This window comes from Macaca fascicularis, chromosome 8 (assembly GCF_037993035.2).
Source record: "Macaca fascicularis isolate 582-1 chromosome 8, T2T-MFA8v1.1".
Taxonomy (NCBI): domain Eukaryota; kingdom Metazoa; phylum Chordata; class Mammalia; order Primates; family Cercopithecidae; genus Macaca; species Macaca fascicularis.
In genome coordinates, this window is record NC_088382.1 from 46,472,995 (window position 1) to 46,500,812 (window position 27,818).

At 39.1% G+C, this 27,818-nt stretch overlaps 1 protein-coding gene across 4 annotated transcripts in view; it reads left to right on the top strand.

The window, feature by feature from the left end:
* The window catches only part of HOOK3 (hook microtubule tethering protein 3), a 125,044-nt gene that overhangs the window by 34,564 nt on the left and 62,662 nt on the right, over window positions 1-27,818 (top strand). For all 4 annotated transcript variants that reach the window (XR_012416407.1, XM_005563239.5, XM_065519169.2 and 1 more), the window contains exons 4-6: window positions 348-398; window positions 11,729-11,861; window positions 22,070-22,137. Coding sequence is in view for 3 of the 4 variants with exons in the window: in XM_005563239.5 (XP_005563296.1) it covers window positions 348-398; window positions 11,729-11,861; window positions 22,070-22,137 (252 nt within the window). In the remaining variant the exon portion in view is untranslated. The remainder of the gene's footprint in view (window positions 1-347; window positions 399-11,728; window positions 11,862-22,069; window positions 22,138-27,818) is intronic.

Consider the following 27,818-nt stretch of genomic DNA (forward strand, 5'->3'; position numbering starts at 1 on the left):
CTTCATTAAGGATGGCATATTTTTACTTTACCCACAGAAAACCTAAATAATTTAATCTGATTGTTAAGTCTCATTCAGTTACCCTCCAGTTGTTGTCAGTGTGGTCATAACATTGAAAATTCTACATAATTGGAAACATAATTTGTTTTATAAATCTCTTGGATTATATAAAGCCATAATAGTACTTTTTGATGATGATGATAATAATTCAAATATGCCTTTGAATTTTATTTAATATTTACTTTATGATTAACTGCAGTGATTGGTTGGCTCAGAAATTTTTTGTGTTAAATTATGTTTTCATCTGTCATGCCTTTTACCCAGTTGTTTTCTCTCTCTTTAAACAGATAAGCAATTTAAAGAAAATTTTAAAAGGAATCTTGGATTATAATCATGAGGTAAAGACTTTTTTCTCATTCTGCTTAGAAGTATTACTATAGGATAGTTTAATTTATAATAGTTTCAAGTTAAGGAAAAATTGCTTTCAAAATTAATCATCAGTTTGTCCTTCATTTTATAGTTTCTGTAATAGGATGATGGTTCAACCAACCATCTGTGAGTCAGTTAATAGATGGATGATCCTTTTCACTGTATTATGGGTAGTTTGTAAATGATTACTAATTAATGTCAAATTTTACTTCATGTCATCTATTAATTCTGTCTTTTCTTCCTTGTAAAGATAGTTTTAGAGTTCATGCACCATTGTCTACTTTCATTTTATTCCTTGGCAAACCCCCCATGCCTAGATGAACTCAGTTTGTCCTCTGAGCCTGCATCAGAACAGTCATTGCTGGGGAAGAAATCAGGCAGTGGAAAATAACTAGTTTTACTTTAAATTTCACAATCAAAGATGCCAAATGGACACAATACCATACCCTAGTTATTTCCCTACTGTGTTTTCCCGCAAGCTTACCTGCATTTAGTACCCATGTTTATACCCGTAGCACTGATCTTCCCCATCTCAGTAAGTGACGCTACCATTCACCTTATTACTGAACCCCAGAACCTAGAAATCCTCCTACAATCCTTCTTTCTTCTAATATCATCTGCAAGACCCATTAGTCAAACCTTCAAAATAGAGCTTTCTTCAGCTGTGTGGCCACCAACTATGCCAAGCCATCATTCACTCTTGCTTAGGTTACTAAAGTAGTCTTGCTGGTGACCCTGATTTCACTGTTGTGTAATTTTTAAAAATTCAAAGGTGATCTCATCAGTCTCCTTAAAGTCCTCTGTGGTTTCTCCTTGCATTGAGAATCACATCCACATTCTTACCATGAACGACTTCCTAACTACTTTTCCTGCACCTAAGGCACTGGAGCCACATCCTCTCCTTCTGTGCCTGGAATCTGCCAAGTCCTTTTCTTCCTTAGCCTTTGCCCCACTGCTGTTGCCATGTGCAGTGTTCTTCCCTCAGCTCCTGGCATTTCTTGCTCTTGCTTATTTGAACTTTCTGTCACCTCCTTACAGAGAATTTCCCTGAGCATATGCTGTCTCAGCCAGGGCCACATTCACCCCTCAGCCCCATTTACTTAGTCACATCACCCTGTTTATTCCCTTTAATCCTGGCCATATCAGCAGTCTCTTTATTTGTTGGTTTATTATTTGGTTGTCTCATCCCATTACACTCTTTTCTTTTTTTTTTTTTTGAGACGGAGTCTCGCTCTGTCGCCCAGGCTGGAGTGCAGTGGTGCCATCTTGGCTCACTGCAAGCTCCGCCTCCCAGGTTCATGCCATTCTCCTGCCTCATCCTCCCAAGTAGCTGGGGCTACAGGCACCCACCACCACGCTAGGCTAATTTTTTTGTATTTTTAGTAGAGACAGGGTTTCACCGTGTTAGCCAGGATGGTCTCGATTCCTGACCTCATGATCCGCCCGCCTTGGCCTTCCAGAGTGCTGGGATTACAGGCATGAGCCACCGCACCCGGCCTTCTCTTCTCTTTTTTTGACAGAATCTTGCTGTGTCGCCCAGGCTAGAGTGCAGTAGCGCAATCTTGGTTCACTGCAACCTCTGCTTCCTGGGTTCAAGCGATTCTCCTGTCTCAGCTTCCCAAGAAGCTGGGACTACAGGCATGCACCACCATGCCCAGCTAATTTTTGTATTTTTGGTAGAGACAGGGTTTCACCATATTGACCAGGCTGGTCTCAAACTCCTGACCTTGTGATTCACCAACCTTGGACTCCCAAAGTGCTGGGGTTACAGGCATGAGCCACTGTGCCTGGCCACCCCATTATGTTCTTAGAGCCATGAAATGAGGCCGGACCCAGACCTGATGTAGTCATTGGTACATCTCAGCCCTCAGGACAGTGCTATCACACTGCAGGCACTCAGAGTTTCCTAATCACGTCAAATAAATGTTAATTTCCAAGAAAAACATATTTAAGATACATGTAAGTGTGAACATAGGGTTGGTATTAGACATGTTGACAAAAAGTGTTTTTTTTTTTTTTTTCCTTCGTCCAGAAGTGCTTACATTTACTAGATCTTTTGGGCTTAGGAGAAGGGATCAGTTTTGTTCTGAGCATCATGCCTATTATATATAAAAAAAAGTAGTTTTATAAAAAGTATTACAATAAAAAAGAATAGAAAATGTATGGCATTGAAGATAGTGATGCTGTTTCAGGAGTGTCATCCTGAGCCAACTCTTTCGCTCAGTGGAAGCCACCCAGAGGAAGTCCGAGCCATTATCCTCGCCTCATACATAAGAAACCGAGGCACATGTGTACCTCTTTATCTTCCCCTCTTGTAATTTTCCTTTCTTTCCTCCCCCTCACCCAGCCCCCTGACATTTTTGGGTCCTAGGCCTGCTGGTGTTACCTGTAGCCCCACATAGCATCCCCTAGCCTGAGCGTGCCTGAGAGGAAGAAGAAATCCACTCTCTGAAAATCGTGTGGTGTCTTTGGAACTTATGCCCTTTTAGAAACCTAATTATATTCATTACTACATGATTAGGAGAAAGAGTTGGAGCATGAGTAAAACTAAAATTAGTATGTGTAGTTGCAGTTTGCTTAATTTGAGCCTACACTGCCATTTAGTGAGCCCGTACCTGTATGATTCAGTATCAGTTTCCCCATTTATTCTCATAGCCCAAGGTTCTTTTCCTTCTTACTGCTTACTGTGATTTGAATTATATATTTATTTGTGCATTTACTAATTCATTTTGTGTGTTCTACTTCATAAACTAGATGAAGGTACTTGCCTGTAAATTTAAACGTTTTGCAGATGCATACCTCTTTGACATCATAGTTCTATTTCTAGAAATTGGTCTTCAAGATCTACATTAGGCTATCCACCTCACCATTATTTCATAGTAGGCAAAAACTGAATATAACCCAATGTCTAACAATAAGAAAATTATGAAACATTTTGTAGGACAAATGCCATTCAGCCATGAAAATACGTATGTATAAATATTCTTTAATAGGATAAAAGTGTGAGATTGTATATGCCATATGATACCAGTTTTATGTGAATATACATAAATGTGTTTATAAAAATGTATATGCAGGTCCACAATTTCAGATCCCAATCCTTTAGACCACATTCGTTTTGGAATCCGGAGTTTTTCAGATTTTTAGAAAGGTAACATGATGCATACACCACATATTGTGTAAATACCCCAGTGGGGCCTGGGGTTACACCATTATTCCATTATATTAACATTTCTGCAGCAAAATGTAAGATTATTCACTCTAGGATAAACAAGAAGAATACATTCATGGTTCTGTCATTACCTTTCACCCTCCTCCTGGGAATTCCTTTGTCTTTCTCCTGTCTTATTTTGTTTGCTGAATTCTGTGTATTTCTTTTTCTTGGTTTACTTTCATGTTTTGGTAGAGTCCATTTTCCGGTGGCATCTTCAGAAAAATACATGATAGATACTTATTTTAAGCCCCACAAATCTGAAAATAATCTTAGTTCTCTTTACACTGTGGTTGAGTTGAATATGGAATTCCAGGTTGGAAGTCATTCCTCCGTATTTTGAAATCATTGCTCCATGCCGATGCCCTCTGGCTTCCAATGCTGCTGCTGACATCTCTCATGTGGACTCCCACTCCCTGTTGGTAACTTGTTCACTTTCTGGAACCTTTTAGGTCCTTTTTATCTCCATGTTCATGCTGCTGTGCTTTGGTATGAGAAGGAGTTTTTTTTGTTGTTGTTTTCATTTGTTTTATTGTACTTGGCACTTAGCACACCCTTAAAGTCTGAATGCCTACTAGCTTTAGTTTTAGGAAATTTTCTTATTATAATTTATTTTATCTCATTTATTTGTTTAGTTAGTTAGTTATTTTACTACTTTATTTTTCTTTACTTTCTCTATCCTCTTTCTGAACTATTTAGCTATTGAACCTCCTGGGTTAATCCTTTAATTATCTAACCCTGTCTCTCCTTTTTTCTCTCTTGTGTTTTTGCTCTACTTACTGAGATGATTATACACCTTGTTCTAGCTTGCCTGTTGAATTTTTCATTTCTGCTATCATATTTTTAATTTGCAAGAGTACTTTTTGTTTTCTGAATATAACTTTTATATCCTGTTCTTGCTTTATGAATATATAGTGTCTCTTATCTCTATGAGAATATTAATCATAGAAGATATTTTTTACTTCCATTTTTTAAAAAATTATTATACTTTAAGTTCTGAGATACATGTGCAGAATGTGCAGGTTTGTTACATAGCTATACACGTGCCATGGTGGTTTGCTACACTCATCAACTCGTCATCTGTATTAGGTATTTCTCCTAATGCTATCCCTCCCCCAGCCCCCCACCCCGCAACAGCCTCCAGTGGGTTATGTTCCCTCCCTGTGTCCATGTGTTCTCACTGTTCAGTTTCCACCCATGAGTGAGAACATGCAGTGTTTGGTTTTCTGTTCTTGTGATAGTTTGCTCACAATGATGGTTTCTGAGCTTCATCCATGTCCCTGCAAAGGACATGAACTCATCCTTTTTTATGGCTGCATAGTATTCCATGGTGTATATATGCCACATTTTCTTTATCCAGTCTATCATTGATGGGCATTTGGATTGGTTCCAAGTCTTTGCTATTGTGAATAGTGCTGCAATAAACATATGTGTGCATGTGTCTTTATAGTAGATTGATTTATAATCCTTTGGATATATACCCAGTAATGGGATTGCTGGGTCAAATGGTATTTCTGATTCTAGATCCTTGAGGAATCGCCACACTGTCTTCCACAATGGTTGAACTAATGTACACTCCCACCAACAGTGTAAAAGCATTCCTATTTCTCCACATCCTCTCCAGCATCTGTTGTTTCCTTACTTTTTATGATCACCATTCTAACTGGTGTGAGATGGTATCTCATTGTGGTTTTGAGTTGCATTTCTCTAATGACCAATGATGATGAGCTGTTTTTCATATGTTTATTGGCCATGTAAATGTCTTCTTTTGCGAAGTGTCTGTTCATATCCTTTGCCCACTTTTTGATGGGGTTGTTTTTTTCTTGTAAATTTGTTTAAGTTCCTTGTGGATTCTGGATATTAGCCCTTTGTCAGATGGATAGATTACAAAAATTTTCTCCCATTCTGTAGGTTGCCTTTTCACTCTGATGATAGTTTCTTTTGCTGTGCAGAAGCTCTTTAGTTCACTTAGATCCCATTTGTCAGTTTTGGCTTTTGTTGCAGTTGCTTTTGGTGTTTTAGTCATGAAGTTTTTGCCCATGCCTATGTCCTGAATGGTATTGCCTAGATTTTCTTCTAGGGTTTTTATGGTTTTAGGTCTTACCTTTAAGTCTTTAATCCATCATGAGTTAATTTTTGTATAAGATGTAAGGAAGGGATCCAGTTTCAGTTTTCTGCATATGGCTAGCCAGTTTTCCCAGCACCATTTATTAAATAGGGAATCCTTTTCCCATTGCTTGTTTTTGTCAGGTTTGTCAAAGATCAGATGGTTGTAGATGTGTGGCATTATTTCTGAGGCCTCTGTTCTCTTCCGTTGGTCTGTATATCTGTTTTGGTACCAGTACCATGCTGTTTTGGTTACTGTAGCCTTGTAGTATAGTTTGAAGTCAGGTATTTTGATGCCTCCAACTTTGTTATTTTTGCTTAGGATTGTCTTGGCTATACTGGCTCATTTTTGGTTCCATATGAAATTTAAAGTAGTTTTTTCTAATTATTTGAAGAAAGTTAGTGGTAGCTGTATGGGGGTACCATTGAATCTATAAAATGCTTTGGGCAGGATGGCCATTTTCACAATATTGATTCTTCCTATTCATGAGCATGGAATGTTTGTTCATTTGTTTGTGTCCTCTCTTAATTCCTTGAGCAGTGGTTTGTAGTTCTTCTTGAAGAGGTCCTTCACATCCCTTGTTAGTTGTGTATTCCTAGGTATTTTATTCTCTTAGTAGCAATTGTGAATGGGAGTTCACTCATGATTTGGCTCTCTGTCTGTTACTGGTATATAGGGATGCTTTTGATTTTTGCACATTGATTTTTGTATCCTGAGACTTTGCTGAAGTTGCTTATCAGCTTGAGATTTTGGGCTGAGACAATGGGATTTTCTAAATATACAGTCATGTCATCTGCAAACAGAGACAATTTGACTTCCTCTCTTCCTATTTGAATATCCTTTATTTCTTTCTCTTGCCTGATTGCCCTGGCCAGAACTTCCAACACTATGTTGAATAGGAGTGGTGAGAGAGGACACCCTTGTCTTGTGCCGGTTTTCTAAGGCAGTGCTTCCAGCTTTTGCCCATTCAGTATGATATTGGCTGTGGGTTTGTCATAAATAGCTGTTAATATTTTGAGATACATTCCATCAATACCTAGTTTATTGAGAGTTTTTATCATGAAGGGATGTTGAATTTTATCAAAGGCCTTTTCTGCATCTGTTGAGATAATCGTACGGTTTTTGTCATTGGTTCTATTTATGTGATGTATTACATTTACTGATTTGAGTATGTTGAACCAGCCTTACATCCCAGGGATGAAGCCGACTTGATGGTGATGGATAAGCTTTTTGATGTGCTGCTGGATTCAGATGGTCAGTATTTTACTGAGGATTTTTGCATTGATGTTGATCAGGGATATTGGCCTGAAATTTTCATTTTTTGTTGTGTCTCTGTCAGGTTTTGGTATCAGGATGATGCTGGCCTCATAAAATGAGTTAGGGAGGAGTACCTCTTTTTCTATTGTTTGGAATAGTTTCAGAAGGAATGGTACCAGCTCCTCTTTGTACCTCTGGTGAAATTTGGCTGTGAATCCGTCTGGTCCTGGGCTTTTTTTGGTTGGTAAGGTGTTAATTATTGCCTTAATTTCAGAACTTGTCATTGGTGTATTCAGGGATTTGACTTCTTTCCTGGTTTAGTCTTGGGAGGATGTATGTGTCTAGGAATTTATCCATTTCTTCTAGATTTTCTAGTTTATTTGCATAGAGGTGTTTACAGTATTCTCTGATGGTAGTTTGTATTTCTGTGGGATCAGTGGTGATATCTTGTTTATCATTTTTTGTTGCGTCTATTTGATTCTTCTCTCTTTTCTTCATTAGTCTGGCTAGTGGTCTATTTTGTTAATCATTAAAAAAGCAACCAGCTCCTGGATTCATTGATTTTTTTTTTTTTTTTTTGAAGAGTTTTTCATGTCTTGTCTCCTTCAGTTCTGCTCTGATCTTAGTTATTTCTTGTCTTCTGCTAACTTTTGAATTTGTTTGCTCTTGCTTCTCTAGTTCTCTTAATTGTGATGTTAGGGTGTCGATTTTAGATTTTTCCTGCTTTCTCCTGTGGGCATTTAGTGCTGTAAGTTTTCCTCTAAACACTGCTTTAGCTGTGTCCCAGAGATTCTGGTACATTGTATGTTTGTTCTCATTGGTTTCAAAGAACTTACTTATTTCTTCCTTAATTTCGTTATGTACCTAGTAGTCATTCAGGAGCAGGTTGTTCAGTTTCCATGTAGTTGTGCAGTTTTGAGTGAGTTTCTTAATCCTCAGTTCTAATCTGATTGCACTGTGGTCTGAGAAACTGTTTGTTACGATTGTCATTCTTTTGCATTTGCTGAAGAGTGTTTTACTTCCAATTATGTGGTCAATTTTAGAATAAGTGTAATGTGGTACTGAGAGGAATGTATATTCTGTTGATATGGGGTGGAGAGTTCTGTAGATGTCTATTAGGTCTGCTTGGTCCAGAGCTGAGTTCAAGTCCTGAATATCCTTGTTAATTTTCTGTCTTGTTGATCTGTCTAATATTGACAGTGGGGTGTTAAAGTCTCCCACTATTGTTGTGTGGGAGTCTAAGTCTCTTTGTAGGCCTCTAAGGACTTGCTTCATGAATCTGGGTGCTCCTTTATTGGCTGCATATATATTTAGGATAGTTAGCTCTTCTTGTTGAATTGATCCGTTTACCATCATGTAATGGCCTTTTTTGTCTCTTTTGATCTTTGATGGTTTAAAGTCTGTTTTATCAGAGACTAGGATTGCAAGCCCTGCTTTTTTTTTGCTTTCCATTTGCTTGGTAAATCTTCCTCCATCCCTGTATTTTGTGACTATATGTGTCTTTGCATGTGAGATGAGTTTCCTGAATACAGCACATTGATGGGTCTTGACTCTTTATCCAGTTTGCTAGTCTGTGCCTTTAAATTGGGGCATTTAGCCCATTTACATTTAAGGTTAATATTGTTATGTGTGAATTTGATCTTGTCATTATGATGCTAGTGGTTATTTTGCCCGTTAGTTGATGCAGTTTCTTCATAGTGTCAATGGTCTTTACAATTTGGTATGTTTTTTGCAATGGCTGGTACCAGTTTTTCCTTGCCATATTTAGTGCTTCCTTCAGGGTCTCTTGTAAGACAGGCCTGGTGGTGACAAAATCTCTCAGCATTTGCTTGTCTGTAAAGGATTTTATTTCTCTTTCGCTTATGAAGCTTAGTTTGTCTGGGTATGAAATTATGGGTTGAAAATTATTTTCTTTAAGAATGTTGAATATTGGCCCCCACTCTCTTCTGGCTTGTAGGGTTTCTGCAGAGAGATCTCTTGTTAATCTGATGGGCTTCCCTGTGTGGGCAATCTGACCTTTCTCTCTGGACGCCCTTAACATTTTTCTCTTCATTTCAACCTTGGTGAATCTGACGATTATGTGTCTTGGGGTTGCTATTCTTGAGGAATATCTTTGTGGCATTCTCTGTATTTCCTGAATTTGAATGTTGGCCTGTCTTGCTAGGTTGGGGAAGTTCTAGATAATATCCTGAAGAGTGTTTTCCAACTTGATTCCATTCTCCCTGTCAGTTTTAGGTATACCAATCAAACATAGGTTTGGTCTTTTCATTTTGTTTATTTTATTTATTTATTTATTTATTTTTGAGATGGAGTCTTGCTTTGTCACCCAGGCTGGAGTGAGTGCAGTGGCACGATCTCGGCTCACTGCAACCTCCACCTCCCAGGTTCAAGCAATTCTCCTGTCTTAGCCTCACGAGTAGCTGGGACCACAGTCACCTGCCACCGCACCCAACTAATTTTTGTATTTTTAGTAGAGACGGGATTTTACCATATTGGTCAGGCTGGCCTCGAACTCCTGACCTCAGGTGATCCACCCGCCCCGGCCTCCCAGAGTGCTGGGATTAAAGGCGTGAGCCAGCTGGGCACAGTGGCTCACACCTGTAATCCCAGCACTTTGGGAGGCCGAGGCGGGCGGATCACGAGGTCAGGAGATCAAGACCATGCTGGCTAACACAATGAAACCCCGTCTCTACTAAAAATACAAAAAAAAAAAAAAAAAATTAGCTAGGCGTGGTGGTGGGTGCCTGTAGTCCCAGCTACTCGAGCGGCTGAGGCAGGAGAATGGCGTGAACCCGGGAGGCAGGGGTTACAGTCAGCCAAGATTGTGCCACTGCACTCCAGCCTGGGCGACAGATCAATACTGTGTCTGAAAAAACAAAAAAAATAAGACGTGAGCCACCGTGTCTGGCCAGCAATTTCTTTTCTGTCCTTTTAGGAACTGATTTTTGTATTCCTTCAGGGTCTCTTGTAAGACAGGCCTGGTGGTGACAAAATCTCTCAGCATTTGCTTGTAAAGGAAAAAAATTTAATTTAATCTGATTGGTGGTATATTTCTATTCATTTAATTCAATTTGTTTTCCTTATTATTTAGAATAAAACCCCCATTCTTGACGTAACTTCTGAGGACCTAAGTGACATGCCTCCCCCATCCTGACCCCTGGACCTTGTCTTCTACCCCTTCCCCAGCCACACTGACCTTACTGTTCTTGGAGTTTATCAAGTGCACTGCTACCTCACAACTCTGCCCGTCGTAACCTCTGTCTTGCATCCCCCCACCTATAACTGTATGGTCTGCCTCTTCATTCCAGGATTCTGCTCAGTTTTAAACTTAGCATAGAGGGCTTCTTTGACCATCCATCTAAAATACCAATCCCTTGGGCAGGTGCAATGGCTCACGCCTGTAATCTCAGCACTTTGGGAGGCCAGGCAGGTAGATTACTTGAGGTCAGGAGTTCGAGACCAGCCTGACCTACATGGTGAAATCCCATCTCTACTAAAAATACAAAATTAGCTGGGTGTGGTGGCACACGCCTGTAATCCCAGCTTCTTGGGAGGCTGAGGCAGGAGAATCACTTGAACCTGGGAGGTTGCAGTGAGCCGAGATCATGCCATTGCACTCCAGCAACAAGAGCAACACTCAGTCTCAAAAAATAAAAAAGAAAGAAAAAATAAAATACCAGTCCCACTCCTCCAAAACCCCCAGTAGTTTTTCAGTGTAGAATAAACATACATTCAAAAAAGCGTACTGTATGTACATGTACATTTTAAAGGTAATTGTGAAGTGAGCAGCCATGTGACATAGGTCAGTTGAATGTCACCAGCACCTACCAGGGCTTGTGTTTACCTTCTTGATCACAACCTCTTGATCACAACCTCTTTCCTCACCTCCTATCCAGGGAAAACCATGATTCCCAGGTTTTTAAATAATTATTTTCTTGTTTGTGTTGATAGTTTTACCACCTGTGTGTACATCTAGTTATAGGATGTTTAAATTTTTATTTTCTTTCATTTGCTGCATTATTTGCTTTTCTCTGAGTTTGCTTTCATTGTTTTTGTCTATTTTTGATGTTGGAAACGTCTCAAATATTTTAATGGTCCTTGGTTGTTTGTTGACATTTAAAAGTAAACCACTATCAAAAACTGATTGGAATCTGAGTTGGGGGTGCTTTTTGAGTGGTACATTTCACTGTAGGATTGTCAGGCAGAGACCTGCCCATTTGTCTGCATATGAATCATTTCATGTGGGAACAGTCAATTTCCCTATAAAGAAATCCTTCATGCTCCTCCCTGACATACGTATTTTGCTGCCAGTGTTTTGGCAATCAAATGGAGTGAAGGTGACTAGTAAGAATCTTACTGTTGGGGACATGAATTTATATTTAATCTCAGGTCTTTCTGGTTCCCCCTAGTTCTTAACCTCTCTAGGTCTACTTCTTCAAAGAATATACACACCTTTCTTCTTGGAGTACTCAGTTTTGTTTTGTTTTTTATCTCGATGTACATGCCACATACCAGACTAGGAACTAAGTTGCTGTAACTCAAGATAGTTATAATTTAGGGTATGGTAGGTAAAAATAGAAATTGGGAGTGAAATGGAACATAATCATTCTGTCCTTGGCAATGAGTTTCTGGTAAAACAAACTAACCTCGATCAAGTTTTTTTTTTTTTTTTTTTTTGGTCATATAAATGTAAATGCAATTATAATCCTTTTATCTCCATTCAGATTTTAGGACAGCAAATTAATGACTTTACCCTTCCTGATGTCAACCTTATTGGGGAGCATTCTGATGCAGCAGAGCTTGGAAGGATGCTTCAGCTCATCTTAGGCTGTGCTGTGAACTGTGAACAGAAGCAAGGTAATTTGTTTCAAGTTCATGTTTGCATTTAAAATAATGAAGGAAAGTATTGTATATTGTATATTAATATATAAATCACCAGTACCAACAGTAACATCTGTTTAAGGCCACCCCCAAAGAATGCCATTTTCTACAGTTTTACTAGTAATTTGTTTTTAAGCTTAAATGAATTTTGCACATTAAAATAAATTTGATTGGGGTGATATTTTTTCCTTTGTGCAATACCACACAATTCCTTGAGTAGATAATGACACTGAATGCAGTGAAATTTGCTGGTAAATTGACAACATCTACCTAATCTGGAAAAAATGAGCAGAGACATACAGCAGTTTAATAGATATTCAGGTCTGCCATCCCAACATATATCTGTAACAGATGCCTTCAGGTTTTCCTTTTCTTTTTTTAGGCATATTGTATTTGGAAAACATTTGCAAGTTTGCCTCTGCTGTGGGGAAAAAGAGAGGGAAGAGTATCATTATATGCAATGTTTAAATAATAAAAAGAAATTTTGAATTGGGTTTCCTAACCCAAAATCTGGTACATACTTTTCCTTAAGAAATTACTCCCTGTCAAAGATCAGATAGTTGTAGATGTGTGGTGTTATTTCTGAGGGCTCTGTTCTGTTCCATTGGTCTGTATCTCTGTTTTGGTACCAGTACCATGCTGTTTTGGTTACCGTAGCCTTGTAGTATAGTTTGAAGTCAGGTAGCGTGATGCCTCCAGCTTTGTTCTTTTGACTTAGGATTGACTTGGCAATGTGGGCTCTTTTTTTGGTTCCATATGAACTTTAAAGTAGTTTTTTCCAATTCTGTGAAGAAAGTCATTGGTAGCTTGATGGGGATGGCATTGAATCTATAAATTACCTTGGGCAGTATGGCCATTTTCATAATATTGATTCTTCCTATCCATGAGCATGGAATGTACTTCCATTCATTTGTATTCTCTTTCATTTTGTTGAGCAGTGGTTTGTAGTTCTCCTTGAAGAGGTCCTTCACATCCCTTGTAAATTCGATTCCTAGGTATTTTATTCTCTTGAAGCAGTTGTGAATGGGAGTTCACTCATGATTTGGCTCTCTGCTTGTCTTTATTTTTGTATAGGAATGCTTGTGATTTTTGCACATTGATTTTATATCCTGAGACTTTGCTGAAGTTGCTTATCAGCTTAAGGAGATTTTGGGCTGAGACGATGGGGTTTTCTAGATATACAATCATGTCATCTGCAAATAGGGACCATTTGCCTTCCTCTTTTCCAAATTGAATACCCTTTTTTTCTTTCTCATGCCTGATTGCCCTGGCCAGAACTTCCAACACTATGTTGAATAGGAGTGGTAAGAGAGGGCATCCCTGTCTTGTGCCAGTCTTCGAAGAGAATGCTTCCAGTTTTTGCCTATTCAGTATGATATTGGCTGTGGGTTTGTCATAAATAGCTCTTATTATTTTGAGATATGTCCCATCAGTACCTAATTTAATAAGAGTTTTTAGCATGAAGGGCTGCTGAATTTTGTCAAAGGCCTTTTCTGTATCTATTGAGATAATCATGTGATTTTTGTCGTTGGTTCTGTTTATATGCTGGATTACGTTTATTGATTTGCGTATGTTGAACCACCCTTGCATCCCAGGGATGAAGCCCACTGGATCATAGTGGATAAGCTTTTTGACGTGTTGCTGGATTCGGTTTGCCAGTATTTCATTGAGGATTTTTGCATCAATGTTCATCAGGGATATTGGTATAAAATTCTCTTTTTGGTTGTGTCTCTGCCAGGCTTTGGTATCAGAATGATGCTGGCCTCATAAAATGAGTTAGGGAGGATTCCCTCTTTTTCTGTCGATTGGAATAGTTTCAGAAGGAATGGTACCAACTCCTCCTTGTACCTCTGGTAGAATTCAGCTGTGAATCCATCTGGTCCTGGACTTTTTTTGGTTGGTAGACTATTAATTATTGCCTCAATTTCAGAGCCTGTTATTGGTCTATTCAGTGATTCAACTTCTTCCTGGATTAGTCTTGGGAGGGTGTGTGTGTCAAGGAATTTATCTGTTTCTTCTAGATTTTCTAGTTTATTTGCATATGCATAGAGGTGTTCATAGTATTCTCTGATGGTAGTTTGTATTTCTGTGGGATCCTGACAAAAACAAGAAATGGTGAAAGGATTCCCAGTTTAACAAATGGTGCTGGGAATACTGGCTAGCCATATGTAGAAAGCTGAAACTGGATCCCTTCCTTGCACCTTACACAAAAATTAATTCAAGATGGATTAAAGACAAATGTTAGACCTAAACCATAAAAACCCTAGAAGAAAATCTAGGCAATACCATTCAAGTCATAGGCATGGGCAAGGACTTCATGTTTGAAACACCAAAAGCAATGGCAACAAAAGCCAAAATTGAGAAATGGGATCTAATTAAACTAAAGAGCTTCTGCACAGCAAAAGAAAATACCATCAGAGTGAACAGGCAACCTACAGAATGGGAGAAAAATTTTGCAATCTACTCCTCTGACAAAGGGCTAATATCCAGAATCTACAAAGAACTCAAACAAATTTACAAGAAAAAAACAACCCCATCAACAAGTGGGCGAAGGATATGAACAGACACTTCTCAAAAGAAGACATTTATGCAGCCAACAGACACATGAAAAAATGCTCATCATCACTGGTCATCAGAGAAATGCAACTCAAAACCACAATGAGATACCATCTCACACCGGTTAGAATGGCGATCATTAAAAAGGAAACCACAGGTGCTGGAGAGGATATGGAGAAATCGGGACACTTTTACACTGTTGGCGGTACTGTAAACTAGTTCAACAGTTGTGGAAGGCAGTGTGGCGATTCCTCAAGGATCTAGAACTAGAAATACCATTTGACCCAGCCATCCCATTACTGGGTAAATACCCAAAGGATTATAAATCATGCTGCTGTAAAGACACATGCACACGTATGTTTATTGCAGCACTATTCACAATAGCAAAGACTTGGAACCAACCCAAATGTCCATCAATGATAGACTGGATTAAGAAAATGTGGCACATATACACCGTGGAATACTATGCGGCCATAAAAAATGATGAGTTCATGTCCTTTGTAGGGACATGGATGAAGCTGGAAACCATCATTCTCAGCAAACTACCTCAAGGAGAAAAAACCAAACACCGCATGTTCTCACTCATAGGTGGGAATTGAACAATGAGAACACTTGGACACAGGAAGGGGAACATCACACACTGGGGCCTCTTGTGGGGTAGGGGGAGAGGGGTGGGACAGCATTAGAAGATCTACCTAATGTAAATGACGAGTTAATGGGTGCAGCACACCAACGTGGCACATGCATACATATGTAACAAACCTGCACGTTGTACACATGTACCCTAGAACTTAAAGTATAATAATAAATAAAAAAGAAATTACTCCCTGACTTATATTTTAGATGTTGCCTTGACTATCTTTTAAAGGAAAGAATAGTATTATGTATATCAAAATTGTTTAATTTATTTTAAAATAATTGTACAACTTTTAGAAATACCATGGGAGGCTGGGTACAGTAGCTCATGCATGTAATCCCAGCACTTTGGGAGGCCACTGTGGGCGGATCACTTGAGGCCAGGAGTTGGAGACCAGCCTGGCCAATATGGTGAAACCTCATCGCTACTAGAAAAAAAAGGAAAAAAAAATATAATAAGCTGAGTGTGGAGGCACACTCCTGTAATCCCAGCTACTCAGGTGTCTGAGGCATGAGAATCACTTGAACCTGGGAGGCGGAGGTTGCAGTGAGCCAAGATCGCACCACTGCACTCCAGCCTGGGCGACAGCAAGACCATGTCTCAAAAAAAGAGAAAAGGAATACCACAGGATATTTTGTATTCACATTCTCTGGCAAGAAAACCTTGAAAAACCTGGAAAACCTTGGGATTAATTTTCACATCGATAAACAGGCTTGTAAAATTAATGGGGGCAGGCTCAGTGGCTCAGGTCTGTAATCACAGCACTTTGGGAGGCTGAGGCAGGTGGATCACGAGGTTAGGAGTTTGAGACCAGCCTGGCCAAGATGGTGAAACCCCATCTCTACTAAAAATACAAAAATTAGCCGAGCGCCTTGGTGGGCGCCTGTAATCCCAGCTAATCGGGAGGCTGAGGCAGGAAAATCACTTAACCCTGGGAGGTGGAGGTTGCAGTGAGCCAAGATCGCGCCACTGCACTTCAGCCTGGGCGACAGATTGAGACTTTTTCTCAGAAAAAAATAATAAAATAAATTATCTATCACTGCTAGAAAAATTTCTCGCTAAGCATGTAAATCTGAAAACTGTCTTTTATTTTTTCCCATGTCCTTTGTATTGCAATCTAAAATACCCCATTTTAAGCTCCCAGAGCTGAAATGACCCAATATATTATATCATTATTATTACATTGAAGTACAAGATTAAGAGCATGAGCTGCAGTGTGCCTCAACCCGTGAATTTCCACTCGTTTCTACCTCTTGCAGACAATCTGAAGGACATTGAGTAGATCACTTAATCTCTGTATTTTAGTTTTTTAGTAAAATAGAGATTCAGTATAGTACCTACCTCCTAAGGTTATTGTGGAAACTAAATAAGATCGTGTATGTAGAACAGTACAGTGTCTTGCACATAGTAGTGGTTCACAAAACATTAGTTATTACTAGGAAACGTGAACACATTATAAGTTTTACATATAATATTTTATTCTATTTTATTTTATTTTTTCGAGACAGAGTCTTGCTCTGTTGCCCAGGCTGGAGTGCAGTTTCATGATCTCAGCTCACTGCAACCTCCGCCTCCTGGATTCAAGCGATTCTCCTGCCTCAGCCTCTTGAGTAGCTGGGATTACAGACGTGCACCATCATGCCTGGCTAATGTTTTGTATTTTTAGTAGAAACAGCGTTTAATCATGTTGGTCAGGCTGGTCTCGAACTCCTGACTTCATGCACCTCAGCCTCCCAAAGCACTAGGATTGCAGGCATGGGCCACCACCCCAGCCTATATATAGTATTTTAAAACATTTTTGTTCAATTGTTTTATTGTGTGTTTTTGTGAACTTTCAGGTAGCCACAATTTTTTTGTTTGTTTGTTTTTTGGTTTTTTTTTTTTTTTGAGACGGAGTCTCGCTCTGTTGCCCAGGCTGGAGTGCAGTGGCACGGTCTCAGCTCACTGCAAGCTCTGCCTCCCGGTTTCACGCCATTCTCCTGCCTCAGCCTCCAGAGTAGCTGGGACTACAGGCGCCCGCCACCACGCCCGGCTAATTTTTTATATTTTCAGTAGACGGGGTTTCACTGTGTTAGCCAGGATGGCCTCGATCTCCTGACCTCATGATCCACCCACCTCGGCCTCCCAAAGTGCTGGGATTACAGGCGTGAGCTACCGCGCCCGGCAGTAGCCACAGTTTTTTAAATGTCATTAGGTGGTGTGCAATGATTATATTTATTTTATCAATAAATGGAATGTAAATTAGTAAAACCACTAAAGTAGAATTAGAGAAGGCTATTCTCAGTAAGTTAACTTTTAATTTACAGATTTTGTTAATTAAATATAGTTTTATGTGTACAGCAAGTCCAAGTTGACAGATTTGCACTTTGTTGAAGCTACTTGAAGACCAGTCTTGATATATAGATAATAATGTAATTAATATCTTTTTATAGTTCTTCCAGAGTGCTTATCTAATCTTAAATAGCTTTTTTCCTCTATTGACAACTACTGATTTGCATAGAAATCACTTGTTTTCTAAAAGCTGCAGTTCAAATTTATGCAATAAAGTAGATGAATTTTACCTTAAATTCATTTTTTCTTCTATATTCAATTTATTTCACAAATATTGAACTTATACATTACATTAGGGGCTAGGAACACAGTGTTAGACAGAACAGACAAGTGCTTGCCCTGGAGGAACTTGAGTGGAAGGACATTAAATAATGCCACAGATAACCTGTATGGTGAGCGCAGAGGCGAGTGTTCTGCAGCTACAGCTTAAAGGGAGATAGCCTGGGTTTGGGGTCAGGGAAGTTATTTAAGTAAAACTGTGGAAGACAGTGGGTTAAGAGTAATGTAAATAGTAGAAACTGAATGTAGGAAAGACCTAGGTTATCTCTGAGGAATTAGAAAACCCGCCAAACTATAATTGGGGTATAGTGAGAAAAGGATGAAGGAAAATTAGGCAGGAGATAGGGGCTATTATAAGTGATGACAGCACAGTATGTAACTATCACTTATGTTGAAGATGATGGATTTTTTTTTAAGCCCAAAGGTTTTTTTCTTGTTTCCGCACCCTTTACCCCTTGTAGTGCAAAGCAGATTTCTATTAACTTGTTGTTTGTACTTTTTTGGTGTTCCGTGGTATGTTTAATAATAGACAGCATTATTTTCTTGAAGCTATGACTAATTTTATTGGTCTCTAATTCAGTATTTTTTAAAACAATGTATTTCTCTCTAGCCCCATTCCTATTTTATCATACTGTTTTCTTTCTTTCTTTTTTTTTTGGGCGGGGCGGGGGACAGATTCTCAGTCTGTCACCCAGGCTGGAGTGCAGTGGTGTGATCTCGGCCCACTGCAACCTCTGCTTCCGAGGTTCAAGCAATTCTCCTGCCTCAGCCTCCTGAGTAGCTGGGATTACAGGTGCGTGCACCACCACGCCTGGCTAATTTTTGTATTTTTAGTGGAGACAGGGTTTCACCATGTTGGTTAGGCTGGTCTCGAACTCCTGACTTCATGATCCGCCTGCCTCGGCCTCCCAGAGTGCTGGGATTACAGGCGTGAGCCACCGCGCCCAGCCACCATTTTCTTACGGTAAATTTTAGTTTGCTTATTCAATTTAACTCAAGAATTAAATATGGAATTTTCTGAAATTGTGATCTATGTATATTCCTGAAGTGTCTAACAAGTTTTCTGTCATAGATTAGGAGATTAGTATACGTAAGATTTGAGACATTAAATCTCTGAGTAGATGCTTTGATTTTAAGGTAGGGATAGAAATTATTTAATTAAAGTTGATTAATATCAGATAATAACTTCTTATGTATCCCTTTAGGAAATTCATTGACTTCTGGAATTCTCCTTAATATGTAGGGGTCTTTGGAAGTGCATAACTGTTGAGAGTCAGCTAATTATATTTACTACAGAATAGGACTAGGAAAAGACAGAGATGTTACCTATATGCATATTCCAATGGGAAAGAAGATAGTCAATTATAATACTTTTTGAAGTTCTCACTCAGAACAAATTTTCTGTAGGAACACCTAGATTGAGTTTCCCCCCAAAATTGTGTAAATAATGGAAACTTATTGAACAAAATTTTAACATCTCATTTGTCTAGATTCAGGACATCCTCTGCTCTTAGGAACACAGTAGAGTGCTATGAATCAAGTACATGAGTGTCTGAGTGGTTAAATATTAGCTGTCACTGCATATTTATGGTATATAACATAAAACTCACTAAAGCAGTTCTGCTGTTTACTACCTGACTCACTTGGGATGAGATACTTAACCTGTGTCTTTGTCTGCACAGTAAGGATGTAAAAGCTGGTTGACATGAGGAGTGAATGAAATTGTGTGTGTGTGTGCTTTGTACTCCATAAAACACTGTACAGATTAAAAGGGGCTTATGTTTAAATGTGTTTCCTAATTAGAAGAAGTGAGGAGCATCTGTTAGGGATGTTGACTCAGTGCACATTTGTCTTGGCTATCTTACTTCTCAAATTGGGGCAAATAAAATGGTGGTAAATTTGAAAAAACAAAGATTAGTAGTAGAAGACACACTAATAATAATTGTTATTTATTATCTTCCTTCTGTCTGGTACCTAAAAATGCTTTTTACAGACCAGGAAGCTGGGACTCGTAAGTGTTATGTGACTTGCCCAATACTTCCTACCTGTGATAGGCTAGACAAGGACAAAAACTCATGTTTCTTCCACATTTAAACTTAATATTCCCTGTGATAAACTATGCTGTGAATTTTAGACAGTGAAGCCTTCAGGATAAGCTGCCTCACATAGCACACCTCATTCTCCAGCATTGCCTCATAGACACACACCCAGTAATATCATATCATTTGTATTTTGGACTTTTAAAGATTCATAAATTTTTTTATTTAAAAAACTGTACTGTAATTTAGTTCTCATCATCATTTTATCATTTAGCATTTTACGGTGTTCGCGGGGAAGGGCCTTGACGTGGCAACACCGCTTCTTAACTAACGCTTCCCCTCTCACACCTACTAACCCCTCACCCCTCGAGTCCACTGTTATTTCCTTCACTTTCAACAGGCTGTCATTAAATTCTTCTTCCCCATTATCAGTGCCGCTGCTGCTTCTCTTCCATGTTCACAGTGTCACTTTTAGAGCTGTTTAATCATCCTACCTGTGCTGGTTTCTTCATAGCCTTTGAATTCTGTGTTCGATACTTTTGAACAGAGCATCTAAAATCTCCCTTTCTGTATTCCAACACTCATAGGGTGATTCTCATTAAGAAAACAAAACTAAAAATTGAGCTCAGACTAAAGGAATTCTTTTTTTACTAAATAGCGATTAAGTTATGATATTCCTATTGTTGGCCTAAGAACAATGCCTATGATTTAGTCGTGTTATGTATGTTTGTACTTACAACCAAACAATTGATTGGGTACAAGTAGCCTTAGGACAATACTTCCTTAAAAACATGTTTCTGATAAACTAAAGCTTTAGCATTAACCAGAAGTCATAATTTAATAGTATTGTAAAAATACCTCATTTATTTTAAATCCTCTATTGGGTAGAGGATTACAACTGTCATTTCAACTACATGAATCTCTTGTCAAAAGAGTACTTTGAAACTATCTAAAGTACTCTTGAGGGGCCTTTCATGGTAAGACCCCTCAAGGAGTGAGGTTTTATTGTGTACGTTGTTTGGATATATGGGGTTGGAGAGGTACGTTGAGCCTAAAATTTCCTAATTACTTTACTGTTTTACGTGTTTCTTACTGCAACATATTTACCGTATTTGTTGGAGTCCACCTGGGCTGTTGCCTTTTTATCCTTAATATTACTTTTGTAATCCATTGTTGGATTCAGAAATGAAAACTGCTTCCGGGGCTCTTTTAGAAGGCAAGAAATTATTTTCAAGTTTGTCATTACTAATAACAAAGAGATCTTTCTATTTTTTGGCAGTAGTGAGGATGAATTTGATGAAGTTGCTGCTTTAGCTTATTGGAGGTGTGGATCATTTTATTTTTTGTGTTTGACTGTTCAAGTGCCTTAGTGAGAAGGGGGAAGTAGTAGAACAAGGAGTTCATCTGTAACCGTGAACAGTCAATTGTGATAACTCACTACCCTTAGACCAGTCAATAATTATTTTAAAGCCTGGAATTATACAATATTTGTTTAACTATGGTATCAATTTGTATGTTAAATTCATCTCAATTCTTTGTCCTAAGCAGCTCTCAGTTTCATTTTTTTTATTTGCTGTTGAAGAAAATATTAAAGCAGGCTGGGCACGGTGGCTCACACCTGTAATCCCAGCACTTTAGGAGACCGAGGCGGGCGGATCATGAGGTCAAGAGATCGAGACCATCCTGGCCAACATGGTGAAACCAGGTCTCTACTAAAAATACAAAAATTAGTTGGGCGTGGTGGCACACGCCTGTAGTCCCAGCTACTTGGGAGGCTGAGGCAGAAGAATTGAGTGAACCCGGGAGGCGGAGGTTGCAGTGAGGCAAGATTGCACCACTGGACTCCAGCTTGGCGACAGAGTGAGATTCCATCTAAAAAAAAGAAAGGAAATATTAAGGCAGAAATTAATGCAGCACGTTGATGTCACATAAAAATAAAGCACAGAATTCAGGGTTTTTTTTTAACTGTATAGCAAAGAGTAATGTGAAAGGTAATTTTTAGATTTTAGAAAAAAAAAATACGGAGTTTTTTCCATCCTGGTTTCAGGCTTTACCATTTCATCGTTTTACATGGCACGTACTCATGCCAATATTCCATTCTCGTGACCTGTAGCTGTAGCCTCAACTTTAGAAGGAATGTTGAAAGGGAAAGAAAAGATCTTAAGGAAAGATAAATAGTGTGATTTTCGGACTTTACCAATACATTTAATGGTGTATGTGGGATTCCTACGAAGAATCAAAACACAGGGGAACGACTTATAAGGATTTATGAAGTATGAGCCTTAGCTGCCTTGACCATGTTTAACTTGAACAGTGACATTCCAGATTGTTCTTGTTTTCAGAGTACATCCAAGCCATTATGATGATGGAGGAATCTGTTCAACATGTTGTCATGACAGCCATTCAAGAGGTATGTTGGAGCTTCATGCTTATAGTTTATGAAAAATTAAAGGAGTGAACGTGAGTATAAATAATACAAGTAGAAAAATTTGAAAGAGATTTTCCTCATTTTTAAAGAGTTTTTACTTTGCATTTATGATATAACTTTTCTTGTTTTTGTTCTAAAAAATCATACTCATTTAAATTTTCCGATTTTATTTAAATCTTAAACATTTATTTTGCAGATATAGATATAACTATTCCTAAAATTTTTTTTTTTTTTTGAGACGGAGTCTCACTCTGTCACCCAGGCTAGAGTGCAGTGGTGCGATCTAGGCTCACTGCAACTTCTGCCTCCTGGGTTCAAGTGATTCTCCTGCCTCAGCCTCCCGAGTAGCTGGGACTACAGGTGTGTGCCACCATGCCTGGCTAATTTTTTGTATTTTTAGTAAAGATGGGGTTTCACCGTGTTAGCCAGAATGGTCTCGATCTCCTGACCTCGTGATCTGCCCGTCTTGGCCTCCCAAAGTGCTGGGATTACAGGTGTGAGCCACCATGCCCAGCCAGCTGTTCCTAATTTTTTAAAGTGCCCTTAATGAAATAGTAATAGACTAATTCCTAAAGCTAATAATAAATAATATCTATTATTTATTTATTTGACCGAGTCTCACTCTGTTGTCCAGGCTGGAGTGCAATGGCGTGATCTTGGCTCACTGCAACCTCTGCCACCCAGGTTTAAGCAATTCTCCTGTCTCAGCCTCCTGAGTAGCTGGAACTACAGGCACATGCCACCATGCCTGGCTAGTTTTTGTATTTTTAATAGAGACAGGGTTTCACCATATTGGTCAGGCTGGTCTCGAACTCCTGAACCTTAGGTGATCCACCCTCCCCAACCTCCCAAAGTGCTAGGATTATAGGCGTGAGCCATGGCGCCTGGCCAAATAATATCTATCTTAAACCAGCAGTCTTCCTCACACTTAACTAGTGGTTTCCTGTTTGGTAGAAAATGAATCTTCACCTCCAGCCATTCCCAAAGCAATTTCTACATGAATATTTACGTTTTAAATGTAAAACCTAAAACTGTAAAAGTAAAAATAAAATAGAGATTAATAGCTGGTCAAGTTCAGGATGTGAGAATGTTTTTAATCATAAAAGCAGTGGAAGAAACCCTTAAGGGAAATCACAAAGTGTATGCAGGACACGAATATGCACCTAACATTGAAAAATACAAAAAGACAGGCCGGGTGCGATGGCCTCACACCTGTAATCCCAGCAGTTTGGGAGGCCAAGGCGGGCGGATCACAAGGTCAAGAGTTTGAGACCATCCTGGCCAACATGGTAAAACCTCGTCTCTACTAAAAATACAAAAATTATCTGGGTGTGGTGGCACATGCCTGTAGTCCCAGCTACTCGGGAGGCTGAGGCAGGAAAGTTGCTTGAACCTAGGAGGCGGAGGTTGGAATGAGCTGAGATCACACCACTGTCCTCCAGCCTGGTGACAGAGTGAGACTCCATCTCAAAAAAAAAAAAAAAAAGCAAAAAATACAAAAGAAAAACATGAAAAATAATCAATTAAATGCAAATTAAGATGAAGTTGTGCTTAAAAAATCTTCCAATGACTTTTGACACCAACTACCCAAAGTTAGGCCAAACTTCACAGATTTAAAGGTATCACTGTCTACAGACTGCCCACAGTTCAGACACCAGCTCCAGGCTCAGGGGTCTCCAGTCCACCCTGCCATCTGACCAACTGCCTACAAATTCAAGGATTCCCACTATCTCCACGCATTCTGTAATTTACTGGAACAACTAACAGAAGTCAGGAAGGATAACAGCTTTATTACAGCAAGTGTATATAAATAAAATTAAATGCATTTCTGGATTAAGTTTCTGTTAAACCAAAAAATGCATAGGGTGAGGTCAGGGAAGGTCCCAAATGCAGTTTCTTTTGTCCCCCACCCTATGGTAGCAATATGCAGAGTATTGCCAACCAGAGAAGCTTACCTGAGCCTTTATATCCAGAATCTTTGTTGGAGTTTCATTACATGTGTATGTTTGATTCAATCAGTGACCATGATGTCCAAATCAATTTTCAGCCTCCTTTGTTTCCCAGAGGTCAGGCCGATAACAAAGCCCCAGCCTTCTGATCACATGATTGGTCTTTCTGGAGTGGCCAGCTCCTATCTGGAGTCATCTCGTTAGCTTAAACTATCTAGGGGCCCACTGCGAATAGCAAAGACAACTCCTATCTCTAGGGAAATTCTTTATTACCCAGCAAAGCTTTTAACGAGTTCATTAGTTTAGCAGTCAGTAGTCAGCACCAGATGGCAGGAATGCAAACTGGTGTATCTTTTAAAAATGTTATCCCCTTTTATATAATATAAGATTAGATTGGTCATGTTAAAATACCAAACTATAGTTACCCAACCAAGATACGAGTTTAATTTGTTCTCAAGTGGTCCTGGGTTGGTGTGGAGGCTCTATAGTCATCAGGAACCCAGCTTTCTTCCATCTTGCTGCTGTGCCGTTCTTAATACGTGATTCCCAGCTAGTGGTTCAGTGCTGGCTTTCACATTTGTATTTCCAGCCAGCAGAAAGGATTGAGGAAAGGTTTATCCACCTCCTGCAAGTAAATTTGCAGGAATTCTCACTCCTGTTAGCCAGATATTACCCACCTAGCCACATGGGGGAGTCTGGGAAATGGGGTCCTTATTCTAGATAGTCATGGACCCAACCAAAATTCCAGGCTTCTGTTACTAAGCAAGAGCAGGGAAAAGAATAAGAGGACCGCCAACCATTCTGCTTTACTGTAGTTGATCCTGTAATTCCACTTTTAGGAATTTATCCTAAAAAAAAAAAAAAAATGTAAAATATGGCCAGGCGCGGTGGCTGACACCTGTAAATCCCAACACTTTGGGAGGTCGAGGCGGGTGGATCACGAGGTCAGGAGTTCAAGACCAGCCTGGCCAACGTAGTGAAACTCCGTCTCTACTCAAAATACAAATATTAGCCGGGCGTGGTGGCACATACCTGTGATCCCAGCTACTCGGGAGGCTGGAGAATGGCTTGAACCCGGGAGGTGGAGGTTGTAGTGAGCTGAGATTGCGCCACTGCACTCCAGCCTGGGTGATAGTGCGAGACTCCATCTCAGAAAGAAAAAGTAAAATACAAAGATACATAATGGTCATAACAAGCATTTGATTGGGCTGTGACTAAGCAATTTCCATTTGTTAGCCCATTTAAATTTCTGTACACTTGCAATTAATGCCTCCAAATTTATACTTAAAATGGTTAAAATGGCAATTTTTGTCATGTATATTTATCACAGTATAAAGGAAAATTCACTACAGTCCTGTGAGGTGTATATTATTGTCTTCATTTTATAAAAAGAAACAGAGTTTGAATAACTTGCTCAGGTTCACACAGGAAGTAGTGACTGAGATAGCACTCAGGTCTAAGCAGTCTGAGTGCAGAGCCCATACCTACAACCATTGTGCTATATCCCCTCAATATAGTGTGCTTCAGTATTATTTACTGGTACTAAAGCATTAGAAATAACTACCCAGCGGTGGGACAATGGATAAATAAATTATGGTATACCAATATACTGGCATAGATATTGAAGCATATCTTTGAAAAATATTTAATGACATAAGGGAAAACGCATACTAGGTTTAAAAAGGTAGACAGAAAGCACATGAACAATATGATCCCATTTCTGTTAAAAATTAAGATGAAGGAAAACAAATAAACTTACTTAATGTTAACTCTCCAAATAGCTGAATTTTCTTTACCCTTTTCTATATTTTTAAATTTTTCTGTAATAACAGGTGGTATATGTATAACCAGGAATGTTTTTAAAATTAAATCTGTGACCAAGTGACTTTCTTTCTATGAACCTATCCCGAATTTTCTTTACCCTTTTCTATATTTTAAATTTTTTCTATAATAACAGGTGGTATATCTATAACCAGGAATTTTTTTAAATTAAATCTGTGACCAAGTGACTTTCTATGAACCTATCCCAAGGAATTATTTAAAAACTCAGACCAAGACTGGACACAACAATGTTTATCAAACTATTCTATATTAACAGAAACGTGAAAACAATGTATATCCATTGGTAAGCTAGTGTTTCAATTGTGGTACATCCATATGATGGAATATTACATAGTTGATAAAAATGTGTGAAAGGGTATCTTAGAACAGAAGGAAAAAATTTTAAATGTCAAATGACCAGAACAAGATATAAAGTTGTATGTAAAATAGAATCCCAATTAGAGTTTTAATATGTCTATTATTTGCATATTCATTTAGCAAATACTTATTGAGTACCCAGTATGTACCAAGCACTGTAGTCAGCACTACGGATACAACCATGAAAAAGATAGACATGGTCTCTTGCCTCACAAAGCATAAGTCTCATAGGAGATGCTGGAAGAGATGGAGTTGAAAGCACAGTCAGGGATTAGCCTTGGGTGAGAAGAAGAGCCCTTGTGTTGTAACAGAAATGAAGAAAGGAAGGGGTGGGCATGCCTGTCACTAAGTTTGTAAATTAGGGTATTGGAAATTCTTATCTGAAGGCAAGATAGTCTGATGATGAGTGTGGGTGAGTTGGTGAGGTTTGAGAAGCAGGAACAGTGTGGAATAATCTCTGATGAAAATGAGGCTGTTGGCTGGGGAAAACAGCTATGCTTTTTGAGTAGCATTGAAGCCCCAGTTGAGATTGAAAACTTTATTAATAATGACACCAGTTTTGTGGTTTTTAAATTTTTTTACCTTCTCAATGCAGTTGACCCTTAAACAGCATGGGTCTATTTTATGCAGGTTTGGATTGCACAGGTCTACTTTTGCGCAGTTTTGTTTTTTTGTTTTTTTTACAACCAAACACAGATGGAATATACTGTCTTTGCAGGATGTGAAACTCACATGTACAGAGACCAGCTTTTCACATAGGGAAGTTCTGCAGGGCTGCCTGTGGGACTTGAGTGTGTGTGCATGTTGATATATGCCTGAGTCCTAGAACCAGTTCCCCATCTATACCGTGGGGTGACTTTAGCAGTCAGGGTGTAGGTAGCGTATAGGCAGTTGTAGCTGGATTAATCTTGGATTGAGATTTTGACAGAAAAAATGAGGTCAGAGGAGATTAGAGAATATTGACAAAAGTCATAGAAAGACATGAAATCTAGAGAAAATAATTGATTAAACAAGTGATGAACCTAGGAATCGAAAATAGGGAGGGGACAATGGTAGACAATGTTAGCAGAAGAAATCAACTACATTCACTATCAAGTCTGAGCTAAGTGAGGAAGAAAGTGAAACGGTGGGCTACGACTGAAAGACAAGGAGAAAGTAAAGAGGGATGGGGCCCAGAAGTCTTATTGATGTTGAGGAACAGATAAAATATAATGAGAGGCCTACGATGAGAGATGGTTGTGCTCAAAGTAGGATACCTAGGTTTTTATTGAGAGCTATTGCTGGAATCACAAGATCTCAACCGTACGTCGCCCAGGCTAGAGTGCAGTGGCTATTCACAGGTGTGATCACAGTTCACTGTATTCTCCAACTCCTGGGCTCAAGCATTCCATCCACCTCAGCCTCCCGAGTAGCTGGAACTAAAGGGTGTGTACCACAACACCCAGTTATACATCCCCACATTACTGATTGTCCCTCTCCCTTTTGTCTTTAAAACAGAATATAAGAAGGAAACAA